Source organism: Mytilus galloprovincialis, chromosome 14 (genome assembly GCF_965363235.1).
Source record: "Mytilus galloprovincialis chromosome 14, xbMytGall1.hap1.1, whole genome shotgun sequence".
Lineage (NCBI taxonomy): Eukaryota > Metazoa > Mollusca > Bivalvia > Mytilida > Mytilidae > Mytilus > Mytilus galloprovincialis.
The window spans coordinates 17,877,107-17,893,605 of record NC_134851.1 but is presented as its reverse complement, the minus strand read 5'-3'; the positions used below and the strand labels follow the sequence as shown (position 1 = coordinate 17,893,605).

The 16,499-nt window shown below is 32.2% G+C and overlaps 1 protein-coding gene across 1 annotated transcript; it reads right to left on the bottom strand.

The window, feature by feature from the left end:
• Positions 1 to 6,829, bottom strand: LOC143059378 (uncharacterized). Its single transcript, XM_076232869.1, has 3 exons — positions 6,753 to 6,829; positions 1,384 to 1,419; positions 1 to 257 (listed from the first exon to the last, which is right to left on the bottom strand). The coding sequence occupies exons 1-3, from the start codon at positions 6,787 to 6,789 to the stop codon at positions 1 to 3; spliced, it is 330 nt and encodes a 109-aa protein (XP_076088984.1). The 5' UTR covers positions 6,790 to 6,829.
• Between the last annotated feature and the right edge of the window lie 9,670 nt (positions 6,830 to 16,499).

The following is a 16,499-nucleotide window of genomic DNA, read 5'->3' as shown; positions in this document are numbered from 1 at the left end:
TCAGATTTTACTACAGAAATAGTCCTGTTCGTCCTCCTCTACAATGTTATGTATAGTTAAATCCGTAGCATTTGGATATATTACTATGCTGTATTTGCTTCCACTAGATATTGTCGTTGTTGCACTTCCAGTGATTGAGCTCTTTGACCAAGACCATGCTTTAGCTTGCGTTCCAGTTATTGTACACTCTATAGTGTAGGACACATCTCCGTGAACTGCAGTTCCGTCTAAGGGGTTTACTTTTAATGATATCTGAACTATATAATAAAAATGTAATCTTAAAATATTAAAATATAGCTTTATAAATCTTATGTTTTCAAAGCATTTGTCAAGAGCTAACTTCATAAAGGAATGTGCAAACCACAAATTTGAAAGCAAACATGATGTTTACATACCATAACAAGTGAAAACAGTATAACCCCACGGGACTGACAGATTACAGCCAAATATATCGATTTCAATGACATTAAAACGAACTCAAAACGTAGTAATGAAAATAGTGATCGATGACCATGTTCCTTTGTAATTAATCCCTGCAGACTTAATATTTGTCAACAATTCTGTTCAAACATGCAAATATATACATATTTGTTTTATTTCAAATACTATTTGCACCAAGTCTAGGGAGAATATAAAACAAACATATGCAGAAACAAGGCTGATCCTGAAACTAAATACATGTTTATATGTATTAGGTACGTATATGAGGAGCGGAAATTTTTTTCAAAACTTGGTATTGAACAAAGCCCCTTTTGCCAATTCCATACAAAGCAAAGATTTTAATCAACATGTACCAGGCGGGCCTTTTAAAGCTGTCTATGCGGTATTGGCTCTGCTCATTGTTGAAGATCGTACGATGACCTATAGTTGTGTAATTTTGGTCTCTTGTGGAGATTTGTCTAATTGGCAATCATACCACATCTTCTTTTTTATATAATAGTTTGATACACCAGACGCGCATTTCGTCTACATAAGACACATAAGTGACGCTCAGATCAAATAGGTAGAAAGCAAAAAAAAAAAAAAAAAAGTTTAAGAGCAATACGGACCAAAACTCCCCAAAAATATGCAATAAAATGTTTCTGATGCACAATACATCAAAACGCATACATCATAACACCATACACATTATATATAAGAAAGGTAGTAGATTTCAAGTAAAATAAAAAAAACTCATAGAGCATTGTTGGATTATTATAAGCATTATAACTATGAAATTAGTAAGGTAGAGAAAAAATAGAATATAAATGAAGGGTTTTTATAAGAAGAAAAAGGCTAATTAATAAGTATAAATAAACATTTGAACAATTAGTCAAAATATGATGGTTATTTAGGATTTGGTAAAAGAAGCTTAACAAAATGTGTATTAACAATGTTTCTCACCTCCGTTTTCTGTTCCAACCTTTGATATCGATACAACTAAAATATTCAAGTTCTTTCAAAAGTATAAACCATGCAAATATGGTGTTGGTATTCTATACAAAACTTTATATATTTTAAAAGAGTAAATGCATTATTCGGATATATATTTGGATTCCTCACACAACAATAAAACATAAAATATTCATAATAAAACCCACATAAAACAAAGCATGTCATTTTGACGATAGAGGGTATTCAAGGGAAATGTAATAGATTTGTTTTTTTAAAAGAGGTCGGACTACTACTTTACACTGTTTGTTTCATTCCAAGAATCAAGTTGATATCTTAAAGATTAATATTGACGTCAGGTCTAAAATTGACATCCGTTTTTTAAAAGCAGTTCTACACTTACATTTAATATATCCAAGTGAACTTGAAATTAAAGATACTACCGACACAGACAAATCTGCTTAATATTTAAACCTTTTTCTCGAAATGACTAATGATGGTAGATTGAATACCAAAATTTATGAAAAACGCGATGATTTTAAGTTTCCTATAATCAACTTTCCATTTCTGTGTAGCAACATCCCAGCGGCACCAGCATATGGAGTATATGTGTCTCAATTGATACGTTTCTCTAGAGCTAGCTCAAAGTAGGTTGATCTTGTTGAACGAGGAATACTGCTTTCTCAAAAGTTGCTAAGACAGGGCTATGAATCAATCAAATAAAGGTCATCACTCAAGAAATTTGACGGTCGCCATCATGAGCTGATTGGCCATTATAACAAAAGTGTGTCAAAAATCATATCTGATATTCTTCCTCAGTCATAATAGCCTTCTATCATTACCGAACTGAACAAAGAAATAACACGATCGGTGCCATATACGGTGCAGGAAATGCTTACCCTTCCAGAGCACCTGATTTCACTCCCGGTTTTAGTGGAGTTCGTGTTGTTTCTTAATTATTATTTATAACTGTTGATGTAAATGTCCTTTGGTTTTGTAAGCCTTTGTTTACTCCTTGGTTTTGATTGTTATTGTCTGTATTGATTAATTCACCATTTTCTGCTGCATGATGTGTTGGATGAAACACAAAACCCTTTGAGGATTTAATAAAAAAACATACAAACACAAACAGATTCTATAGAATTATAGACACGACTCAAATTCGCCAATAACAGATACGTAGATAAACACGTAAAAATATTATGTTCATCAAATTCGAAATAGCGATTTCCCTTTTAGATATAGATATTTTGTAGATCATGCACATCATGAATAAAGTTCCTTTTTGGTTATAAATGTGTAAGACAACATTGACAAAATGCGTGATTGACATTTAGAACAATACCAGGTAAAATTGTGAGCACACTAACATAGTTTATTAAGACAAATTACCGATAGTTATATCATGTTAAAAAGAAATATACAGTTCATATGAGTATCGCTTTTTATTCAAATCTTTATTGCTGCTTTTAAACCACTGTATTTATAAAATTTGATATGCAGATCATCTGAGTTAGTCTCACTTTTTAAAAAGTCAGTGCAGTGTTCCTATGTTTTTAAAAAATGCATTTGAAAATCAATAAAATCAACTTAGAAAATAACTTAAAGTGAAGTCATAAAAATAAACAAACCGATAAATGTATAAATGTAATGAGCCAAATATCAACAGATCGTATTTGTGAAATTTAAAAGATAGAAAGTAATAAATAAAGATTATTTACACTTTAATGAATACAAGTTTGAATTTCTGTCAATGATTTAGAGACCAAAAGTGGTTTTTTTAGATTTGTTTTTGTTTTTGTATTTTATGAGATTTAGGTAAAATACTCCCGCGATTATGGTTTATCATGTTTTCTTGAGGTACGTCAAATGAATTTAGTATTTGAATATTATTGTATTATCCTACACCTCAATGTATGCAACAATCCGACACACTTAAATCTTTGCCCAGCTTGTAGATTGATCATCAATGAAACTGAGAATGGAAATGGGGACATGTCAAAGAGACAACATTACGACCAAAGAGCAAATAATATCCGAAATCAACTAACGCAGCCAGGAAATCCCGCACCCGGAGGTCAGCCTCAGCTGGCCGTTTAATAAACATGTGTACTAGTTCAGTGAAAATGGAATACTTAACTCCAAAGCATAAAAAGAACTAAAATTCAACTATATACTAGACTAACAATGTTACAGACTCTTGACTTTAGTTTGAGTAAAAAAGTACATTAAGCAAGAATTGAAGTTGTATTTTGAAAATATTAAAATATCAGTTGACATGCATGTATATTTTTAGATATAGTGTGAAAAATTGTCATAGTCCTGACTTGGTACATGCATTTAACGAAGAAAATGTTAGCCATACTTACAATGTTACAAAACATACGTAATGTATATTTTATTTTTTAATTTGTTATGCGACTGACAATTAATAATGATATACAAGTCTCCGATGACAATATTCCGAAAATTATACTTTCTATCATTACTTTCGAAAATATCTAAATATGCAATCATGTTTTGATCAATTCCATAAATTCCCCCAAACTGTCGACAAATGACTCGTGTCTATATTTAGAAAGATATAAACACTATTCTATTTCCAACCGTCTGTTCATTAATTTAAATGTATTCACTGATAACAACAGTCAGTATCAGTGTGTGATATTTCAATAGTTCATTTTTAAAATACCTTTCGAGTACTATAATTATACAATTATTTAGAATTAGGCTGTCAAAATTCGAAACTGCAACAATAAGATTAGATAGTTTATTCAAAACTAATTTTACTCTAAAAATGGTACCACCAGATTGCTCATTCTCTTCAAAACTGATCACTGTACTCTAGCAAACTAATGTTTTTTAGTTTCTACATCTTAACAACTGGAATACTAATTACTGTCTTTAAGCTCATATACATGAAGCCACAAAAAGTAAGATAACAAAAATACCGACCTCTAATGAAATTTCAAACTTAAAATTCTTTTCACATGACAAAATAAAAAACCCAAGCAGAGTATACAAGACGAATTGAAAACTGCAGTCATATTCCGGACTTGGAAATAAACTTATCATATATATTTTGTGTTTGCGCCAGACGTGCGTTTCGTCTACAAAAGACTCACCAATGACGCTAGAATAAAGTTAAAAAGGCCAAATTAAGTACGAAGATGATTAGCATTGAGAAGGAAAAATTCCTAAAAAGTTTGGCAAATACAGCTAAAAGTAAAAAAAATACTGAAAATTCAATATGGGAAGTCCTTAATCAAATGACAAAATCAAATGATAAAACACATCAAACGAGTGAACTACAACTGTCATATTCCCGACTTGGTACAGGCATTTCTAAATGTCGAAAATGAGTGATGGAACCTAGTTTTATAGAGCTAAACCTCTCACTTGTATGACAGTCGCATCACATTCCATTATATATTTACAACGATGTGTGAAGAAAAAACCTTGTTTGTACAATTGACCAAATAGGAGTATAGCAGTTATCTGCGTGTCACAATCTTAGTTAGAACAAAAACAAACAAAATTTTAACAAAGAAGCACAAAAAAACATCTATCAAATTTAAAAACCACATTCTTTGCTTACTTATATATGTATTTATCTGTTATATGTAAATCAACCCACAAAACATTGAAATATTTGAATTCATGTGACTGAATGGCAATGTTCACCTCAACTATAGTGCAGAGTCGCACCGAAAAAGATAAGTTTGTCATTCAAAGTATTTAAAAAATAATAATAGAACAGTAACATAATGACATTGTATTAGAACAATAACATAATGGAGGGATGTTTAAAAGTACAGAGCCACGTCATATGAACAAAAGAAACACAAAAAGTCACACATTCAAAATACATTAACTAAAATGAACAATAATACAAAATACACGTTGACGGATGTATAGGTACCGAGCCACGTCAAATGGATATCACCGAAAACAGACCAAACAGTAAAAGTAATATTGATAATAGATCAAGGACAAATAAACGAACAATGTAACACTTTATCAAGATTATAAACAACGTCAGTACGCAGAATCTATACACCAAGACCATCATTTATTATTTGTGAAGATGATACGGAATATTTATGACATCACGAGTTGGTTGACCGTTATGGAATAACCGATCACAAATGATATCGAATATGTTCCTTACGTCGTAACTACAATCCCCTTCCCTTTCATGAATGTGACCAACCGAATTTGACTATTTACCGGATTTGTTATCACATCAACAAAACGACGGGTGGCACATGTGGAGCAGGATCTGCGTACCCTTCCGGAGTATCTGAGATCATCCTAGTTTTGGTGGGGTTGGTGTTGCTTATTCTTTTGATTTCTATGTTGTGTTATGTGTGCTATTGTTTGTCTGTTTGTCTTTTAACATTTTAAGCCATGGCGTTTTCAGTTTATTTTCGATTTATGAGTTTGACTGTCCCCATGGTATCTTTCGTCCTTCTTTTATGAACAAGGTCTCGGTACCTTTCGATGACCATGTTATACAAAAAGGACGAGATGTTCATTGACATACCCCTGATTCATCAACTTTCTGCTCAGACACTGGTGAGCTAAGATAATCTTACAGACTTTTCTTATTTAGAAAAATGGTGAATTAAACCTGGTTTGATAACTAAATAAACCTCTCACTTGAATAAAATATATTCTTTGTAAGATTGAAGTTAACCATGCTTAGTATATTCATAAGCAAAGAAGTAGATATTTTCTAAATTTTCGTTCAAAAATAGTTTTTCTTGTGATTGTTAATCAATGGTCGGAAGATGCAAGATCAATTATTGGGATTTCAAAAACCATGCATAAAAATAATTGATTCAAAGTTGGAAATGTGAGATTTCATTTGAGTGACATCTGTCCCGGTGGAAATATAAAGCAATAATATGCATCGTTACAATGTCTTTATTCTAAATAACTTATTGTCTTCAGTGTTGCTCTGCGATTAATGTCATCGATAGTATTGGCTAAAAAAGGATGCAAATGTGACATTTTAATATATATAAGAATTTAGTATTCTTATTATATTTGAAAAGAAATATTTTACATAAATAATTCTACTACATTTTTTTTACGATTTGTTTGCCTCCATCATATATTTGGCACTTGAATTATATTTTACAAGGACACGATTCAGGACTATGGCTATTTAATGAGATTTACTATGCAAATATTAACTTAGATTTAAAAATATAATTGGCATCAATGTTGTTACGTTGAAAAGTTTAAGTTATGGAACGTTAACTTATCATTTTAGGGAGAGGCGCATATGAAACAGTGGGTAGCATTTATTTAATACTGAATTTGTCGAAAATTTTGTTACTTAAATTCGGTTGTATGTGTAAATAAGTACATACCATGTATAAGGATCAAATGAAAAACTGAGATATCCATATTTACTTCATGAGGAAGTATATTTCAAAAATCACCGAAATTTTCATCGACGATGTGTATCAGGGTTAAAAATTTCAATGAAAGATCCTGTATGAATAAGAACTTTAAATATCGCTATTTCGAGACACAAAAAATTATCGAAAGTAATTATACGACAAATAGATGGTTTGGGTCAATATTGCATCCATCTTATTATATGTATTAAGGATGTTCACTACGCTGTTTCAAAACAACAAACTTTTTACAAGACTTTTATGAATTGATGCCCATATGAAAAGCTGAATTTAAAAAGCAAACAATAGCTGACTATGTGGTATGGCCTTTGCTCATTGTTGAAGGCCGTACGGTGACCTATAGTTGTTAATGTTTGTGTCATTTTGGTCTTTTGTGGATAGTTGTCTCATTAGCAATCATACCACATCTTACTTTTTATAAACAAGAAAGGGATGCGTCCTTGTTTTTTTTTTTTAGATATAATCAATTGCAGAGTTTAGCTGGAAATTATTTTCTGTAGATTTGTTTTGATATATTCAACATTTGCATCTTTTTTTCTTTCAAAAACAATGCAAATATAAAAAGGATTTCATGTTTTTTTTTAAACATCTTATTTTATTTTGTATGTAATAGAAGTATAAAATAGAAACGAACGAATAAGCGGGTAAAATTTGTATTGTCAGAACGTGGATAAAACTAGAAGATTCCGTATATCTGTTACAGTAAAAAAATAGTAGAAAAATAGCGAACGTTAATTCGACAATTAAATATTTCCGTTGCACTCAGTATTTTCATTCTAGTATTTCAAAGAAGATTCGATGACCAGCAATTATTTATATATATATATATACACGAAGTCAAAATATCCCAGTCGGTAAAAACACATCTAGAATGTCTTTTTAGATCTGAACTTTAATAATTTGTCTAAAAAAATGTGTTTTTCAGGTATTTTGATAGTACGGTGTTCTTCAATTTCTAGGTGAATATAAAATTTCTCTTATTGAGTGTGAAAGAGTATATATTTTTGATTTGTTTCAAAATTTATGCAATATAAACGTGGAAGTTGGTTTTGTCAGATGATTTGGCTACATAAATTTCAGGTTTGTCAATGAAATTTGGATACAAGAGATACCTCAAATAACTCCCTTGCACGATTTTACTCCCAAAAATATAATCAACGGATAAGGAATATAGAAAAAACAATAATTTTTCTGAACATGCTCATAGTAGAGTAACATTACTCGCTTGCCACTCGAGTTCTGGGTGGCTAAGCTTATTTCTGCCTACTTTTTTAATTAGTTTTTATTCCACAAAATTAGAAAATTTTAAAAACTGACATTCAATATTTAATTGAACATAACAAGTTATGTTTTCTTTTGGGTCAGCCAGTAGATATGGTAAGCTTATTGTGATAAATGCTTGTATTTTTTTATATTTCAAAGTAAAATCATTTGTTAAAAACTTTAAAAGCGTTTTTTATATATACTTTAATCCGATCGTTGAAAAAAATATTTTAAATTCTATTTTCACGGGCATTTTTAGCAATGTCTGTACATTAATTTATATTGTAGTATTGCATTAACAACTTTAGTATGATAATTATCTGAATCCATTTTACTTTCTTAAAGAATATCTTGTCAAAAACTGTCTTATTATTTATTGCATTACAAAGTCGTAAATTTCTTACACCTGTTTCTCTTAATTGTTTATTTTTGTTACGTTAAAAAGACAAATGCTCAAGAGTTGCAATATGTTTTTATTTTATAAAATCCCGAAAAATCAAAACGGGAAAGTCTTTAAAAAGCAAAATTAAAAGCTCAAACACATCAAACGAATTGAAAACAATTTCCGTTCGACAGATTCAAATTTTTATGCATATATTTCCGTTGACATTACTATTTATTTCTATTTTATAAAATTTCTAGTCGAAGAACCAATCTTGCTCTGAGTCGTTAAAATAAGTTAGCATCATCCTTAAACCTTCCGCTAAGTTTTGTGACTATGTTGATCTGTCGAAATGATACAACAAATACATGTAAGTCTACCTCATACCTAACTTTTATTTAAAATTGACAAATCAGCTTCATATTTGTTGACAAATCAGCTTCATAGATCAGACATTAACCTTAATGCTAACGACATTCTATACCAGCATTTCAATCAGCCCGATCATTCCATCGTTTCTATGACAGTTCGCATTATCGAAAAGATATACCATAGCTCTAACAATCCTAATCTTTCAACGACTCTCCGTAGACAAAAAGAAGACTACTGGATTAGACAATTGGGAACTGCAACACCTTATGGCTGCAATGACAAAATTGATGGTATAGGTATTCTATCTAGTCCTTTGTGTAACTCGGTGAATGTGATGAATATTTTCAACTCGACTCCTCGACGTAGACGCAGTCATGGTCATCGTCATTATACATCACCTTCTCTGCATGATGTCTCTATTAATGACTTGCTGCCATTCATACAAAAGCCGTTAGGTATTCATCACATTCGCACGAAACTTTATTCATTACCCCTTTCGAAACTTCATTCTCTGTTCAATTTATGTTTGGAATCCACTGTTACAAACCCTCATTCGAACCAATACAAACTTGAAGCTATAATTTCGGATATTGCAAGTCACAGACTTTTCAAGCCAGTTCGCATTGGAAAAGATGAAAAAGAGAAAAGATCTTTTCTTAATCTTTCCTTTGCCAACAAAGGTCTCGATGGCGTCAACCTAGGCAATATCCTTCATCATAAATTAGTGCAATCGAAAATACCTCCTTATTTCAAAGACCAGTCTGTACCAATAATTTCTTATACCTATACCAAACCTATTGCAACTAAAATTTTCAATTACAAACGCGTTTTGCAGGATCTCGATATTGACGACTTCAAGTCTAAACCTCCTGATTGCACTTGTGCTAGTTCCAAATTCACATATAATCCTGCTGGCCACGTTATTACCGGTGACCTTAACATTGTTAATAACACTTCTCTACGAAATGTGTTATCGAAAGGTCCCAAATATCGTGAGCCTAAATCCATCAATTGGAAATACAACTTTAAAATTTTGATGGATTCAGTCGAGGATTATGCCAGGCAATGGGCTAAGCGCGAGAAGGAAGACGTAGACACTCTTTCCGAATGGATTAAGGCAGTGAGGTCGTTGATACAAATCAAAATTAAGAAACTGAATGGGTCCATCAATAACCATGCTACGTCAATCTTTAAAGACCCAAATGTTGCAAAACACCTATCCGACCTCCATGACAAATATGTTGTTGTCCCTGCAGATAAAGCCCCAAATAACATCGTGTTTGTGTGTAAAAGTCACTACATCAACTGCTTGATAAACGAATTAGGTATTGACAATTCACTTGGTAACTCAACATATACCGTCACGACACTTACCAAAGAGGAAATCCTGGATAATCATAGGTCTGTTCTATGTTCCTTTGGAATTTCAACCAAAGATGAAGAACTGGATCTTCCATCACTGTATTGGATACCTAAACTACATAAGTGTCCTTACAAACAACGGTATATTGCTGGGTCTTCCAAGTGCTCCACGAAACCTCTTTCTAAATTATTAACATCTATTTTATCAGCAATCAAAGACGGGCTTCAAAGTTATTGTGAAACTGCCTATTCTAGAGGTGGCGTGAATCAGATGTGGATACTTAAAAATTCAAAAGATCTTTTAGAGTACATACAATCTAACTCTCTTTCATCTTGTAACAGTATTAAAACATTTGACTTTTCTACCCTGTACACAAGTATTCCACATTCCAAACTAAAAGACAAATTGAAAGAGTTGATATTACTTTGCTTCATAAAAAAGAATGGCCAACGTAGATACAAGTATCTTGTCTTAGGGAGGGATAAATCCTACTTTGTAAAGAATCACTCTGATTCAAACAAAAAATTCTCTGAAACTGATATTATCAAGATGCTTGATTTCTTGATTGACAACATATTTGTTACGTTCGGAGGACGTGTTTTTCAACAGACTGTCGGCATTCCAATGGGAACAAACTGTGCCCCTCTACTCGCCGACTTGTTTCTTTATTATTATGAGGCTGACTTCATGCAGGAACTTCTTAGGAAGAAAGATAAGAAGTTAGCAATATCCTTTAACACTACTTTCCGCTATATAGATGATGTTCTTTCACTAAACAATTCAAAATTTGGTGACTATGTGGAACGCATCTATCCAATCGAACTAGAGATAAAGGATACTACAGATACAGTTAAGTCGGCTTCATATCTTGACTTACATCTAGAAATTGACAATGAGGGTCGGTTGAAAACAAAACTTTACGACAAAAGAGATGATTTCAGCTTTCCAATTGTGAACTTTCCATTTCTAAGTAGCAACATTCCAGCAGCACCTGCATACGGGGTATATATCTCCCAATTGATACGATATTCCCGTGCTTGCATTTCCTATCATGATTTTCTTGATAGAGGTTTGCTGCTCACAAGGAAGCTATTAAACCAAGAGTTCCAAATGGTGAAGTTGAAATCATCCCTTCGTAAATTTTACGGACGCCATCACGAGTTGGTTGACCGTTATGGAATAACCGTTTCACAAATGATATCGGATATGTTCCTTACGTCGTAACTACAATCCCCTTCCCTTTCATGAATATGACCTACCGAATTAGACTATTTACCGGATTTGTAATCAATTAAGCAACACGACGGGTGCCACATGTGGAGCAGGATCTGCTTACCCTTCCGGAGCACCTGAGATCACCCCTAGTTTTTGGTGGGGTTCGTGTTGTTTATTCTTTAGTTTTCTATGTTGTGTCGTGTGTACTATTGTTTTTCTGTTTGTCTTTTTTATTTTTAGCCATGGCGTTGTCAGTTTGTTTTAGATTTATGAGTTTGACTGTCCCTTTGGTATCTTTCGTCCCTCTTTCATAATTGTTTCCATTTTCTATTTAGCAGTTTCTAGCAGTGCCTACATTTAGAGAATATATCTGGTAAAATGCTCTACGAAACTAAGTCAGATATCTTTGAAAAAGTAAGATTAAACATAAACAATGCTTATCATTGAGGGTATAGCCGGCCAAAGTTCTCTGTTTATTCAACAGCATATACATATACTAATCTACGGTACTAATTTTTCTTTCATTTGAAATGCTATAAAACTCCTTAACACGTTGCATCTGCATCTTTATCAAGTCTTCTTATAGCATGCATATAGCAATTAAGTGTTATATATAATGAGTTGTTTACAGGAGATTCCACTGAGTGTGTAGCCAAAGGTAATATCTTTGATTAGCTTGCTTGTTAGCTGAACCGTGATGTCACTGTTAGGTTAGGTAAACTACCCTACTTTAAGAATAGACTAGTCCGACCGAAACCGATTGATCTGTCTGTTGGACCTATACTACTTCGATAGGAGGGCAGTACACCTGACCTTATAATGACTTCACGGTTCAGCTAACAAGCAAGCTAACCAAAGATATTACCTTTCGCTAAACACTCAGTGGAATCTGCTGTAAGTGGATGGTGGTCATTAGGTCCGAGAATTCAATTAATTCGTAGTGCATTTCTTTTAGAACATAAATGAAAATTAAAAAAATCCCACCTGCGCTTTCTCAATGAAATTTTTATAGTGTGTTGTACTACTTTTGGGACAAATTATATCAAAATTATAGAAAACTTCATCGCCTCTAACTCAAAATATGGACAATTTTGTGTTTAGGGTGTCTTAAAATCTTTTGACAGCTTCCGAAGTGCTAATTTTTAACCTTTTTCAGCTGGACCAAATCACTACTTTCCTGTAAAATTCTGGACCCAAATTTTTTTACAGTGTAATTTCACCCCCCCTACTTACAATTTGAGGCATTAAACATGGAGTAATAAATTTGAAAGGGGTATAAAAATTGTTGGCAAGTAACCCACTGTTAACACTAGGGACTATATTCGTGAACAACGAAAATCAAGGGACGACAATTGTGGTCTCGGACCATTAGCGACTGTTGTGGATAAGGCTGTTTTGGTAAGGGCATAACTGAATGCACTTTGTATATCAAGTCAAAAAAATATCAGAAAAAAGATATGTAACGTCGTTACTTTTTGAATGCATTATTGTTCATATTTCAAATTCATGGACGCCATCTCGAGTTGGTTGATATTTTGGGTCCAATAGATGACGACGGTTATTTCACAACTACTATTTCATCCTTTTTTTCTCGGATATGAAATACCAAGTTAGACTGATCACAGGATTTTTATTTAGTACATAATCTACCTTTGTGAAATCACCCTGCATTTTTGTTAAGTTCGTGATGAGTAGTCTTGTTTTCTATGATGTGTTTCAGCTGTTTTTATTTTTGTATTGTGGTCTTTTTTTCGTTTTCCATTTTGACATGACATTGTCGGTTTATTCTATAGTTTGAATGCTCCCTTGGTATCTTTCGCCTCTCATATTTAGTATCTAGATACTTAACAGATGTTTTGTTAATTTGCTGTAGCAAAATTAAAAAAAAACAAAACCCAACAACACTCAGAAATAAAGATTGTATCTCCTTCAGGCAAAGATGTTAGATGGATGTGGTTATTTCTTTCGGTCTATATTGATCATCCAATGCCATTTCCTTAGTATTTAAGCTATTATAAATCTTTTCGTGAGAGTGCTGCAGGTGAAGCTATTTTCAGGAACGCGATTAAAATTCACCAAATTAATATTGTGTTATTACTATTTTCTAGTAATTGATCGTTACTGCTGGTTCAATCAGCTATAGCAAGGTTGACTTTAAAGGATTTCCTAATCTTTTTGTGAGAGTGACAGGCTTAGCTAGATATACAACCAGGTTCAATAAGAAAATTTAAGTCAGGAATATGACAGTTATTTTCAATTCGTTTGATGTGTTTGAACTTTTGAATCTGCCATTTGATTAGGGACTTTCCGTTTTGAATTTCCTTGGAGTTTAATTATTTTTGTGAATTCTGAGACAAATATTGAAGGGACGTTTGACACTTATATCGAAATTGGTCTTCAAAGTAAAGTTAAGCGTATGTGTAATAAATAAAATTGAGAAAGGAAATGGTGAATGTGGCAAAGCGACAACAACCCGACCATAGAGCAGACAACAGCCGAAGGCCACCAATGGGTCTTCAATGTAGCGAGAATTCCCGCATCCGTATACATACCGAGCGATAGCAATTAATTTATTAAAAACTAAAGATCAAAATACGGGTTTCAACAAATTACGGGTCCCTTTTCAATATGTAAAACTTTAAATATATCATAGTCGTTTCATGCTGTGTAATAATTCATCAGACTATATACAAGATTGATTGATTTGAAAACAAGTTGCATCATAAAACATGTACTATATTAATTAAATGCGTGTCTATTTGTAATAAATTGTAATAATTGTTTAAAAATCATTTTGTGTATCAAACATATTTTTTTTTAAGAATCAATAAGCACTGTTTAACTTTCGTGTATGTTTGCCTTTTCTGTCATCACAGTTCATCATCTGCATGTCTGAAATCGGGCATTGTTAGCTGTTATCTTTAGCGATATATTTATCATCTATTCAGGTATGTTTGAAGATTTTAAATTAACAGATTTTATTTTAACCTTAAGGAACATAAGAGCTTGACTTTTTTATACACATGTTTTACTTATTTAAGTCTATGCGTAAACCTCTCAATCATAGACTTGTTTAATTTGACTATTTTCTAAAAAAAATATTTTGAACAATGGGGTCGTTTTTATATCAATAGATATCAATCATACTTCATTATATTTATCTCAGAAATTAATATAGAAGACGTAGAATATTTGGAAATTAAGAGTCATATCAGACGATTTTTGTTTATTGTGGAGATGATAATGAAAGGGAAATTATTAAACCAATCCATGTATATATGCTGAACCAAGTTATGTTAGCACGATAATTATATGACTTCCTGCTTTTGATTTTGAAAAAGCCATGTTCTACAATGTTCTTAGTCCAATAGAACTGGTACTGTATATGATTTTACAACTGAAATTTGAAAAGCCAGTTGTATTATAAACAACGACGGAGATCAAAATAAATATTAGTGTGTTGCTGTTGCTTTGAAGGAAATTGAATCATATGATTTTAAATGTAAGTTGCATGCAGTTGAGTGGTTGTTGTTGGCTCATGCCTGTCATATATTTTCGTAAATTGTTTTGGTATGCATTAGGGTTATTACTTTTCCCATTTGAATTATTTCATGTTTGTCATATCGGGGTCTTTTATAGCAGGATGTTTTTTCTCATTGTTGAAGGCCGCACGGTGACCTATACGGTACTAACATCTACTTTTTTGTGTAATTTTGATGGTTAATTGTATCATTGACAATCATACTGCATCTCCTTATTTTTATATAACGCGTCTCTTTTAATATTTTGATGTTTAACTGTTAATTTTCAATAACTGTTTGGTTCATCAAATCAAAATGGTTGTCTTTCGAACGTGTATTATAGGTCCGCCTCGGAGTACAACATGCCGTAATTTTCCGAAAAGAATCGAAACAAGTCTATGCTCTATGTTAATTTTAATATGGGTAAGCATTATATGTGTGAACATTCTATACCTCACTACGCTCGGTCTAGCGATATTGACAAAGCACCTATTCATGTTATAATGAGCAAAGAGCATGACATGAAAGAATTATCCTATCTGTTTTATAACAAATACGATAAATAACATATAATCGACAACATAATGTAATCAGTGAAAAAAATCATTGCTACTTAACATTTGTGTTTTGTTGTCGATAGTTTACGAACGTCATCTTCATAAAAAAAAGAATCAACGCGAACTTATTTTACGCTAAAAATAAGAGAGAAAATTTATATGTACTATATTAATTAAATGCGTGTCTATTTGTAATAATTTGTAATAATTGTTTAAAAATCATTTTGTGTATCAAACATATTTTTTTTTAAGAATCAATAAGCACTGTTTAACTTTCGTGTATATTTGCCTTTTCTGTCATCACGGTTTATCTCTCGCACTTGTGCTGTGCCATTGTCGAACTCATAACGAGAGGTCTTGTTATTTACCTCACTTCAAACGGATAACCTATCGGCGAATTCGTCGTTTCAGAATCTAATACAATATGGGTAATATTTTCAAAAACGTTCACCAAAACGTTTGGATTGGTTTAAAACCTTATTAACAATAGAAATCTATCCAATCACGTTACGCTATTTTCATTTTGGTGTACGAACAATGAGATTAGCCATAGTCCTTTAGAATAATAAAAGGCAAATTGGATAACAGGAAGACAATAATTCACTAGCAATATATTTCTGAAATTTAAAAAAAGATACATGTACAGAATCATATGACTATAAAAATAAGGTAGATGATCTTTTACGCTTGATAGCAAGTGATATTACCTAGATTGACTTATCAACGCCCTATTTATGTATACTAGTATAATGTTATATTTTACTATCTTTTACTGAACGTGCTTTTGTTTGTATATAGCTTTAAAGAGCCAGAGACGAGCAGTATCTATACTTTTGGTAAGTTTACTGATTGTTTAACTGTAAAAGAATACAAAAGTTCGTGTAAATCAATTAAGCTCTTTAATTTCGAACATACAATTATCAATTCTACAGTTTAATGGTAACTGTATTCAAGTTTATTTTCAAACATAGATAATCTACCATTCACCATTTATTCTGCGTAAGTATAAAAGCAACTAAAATA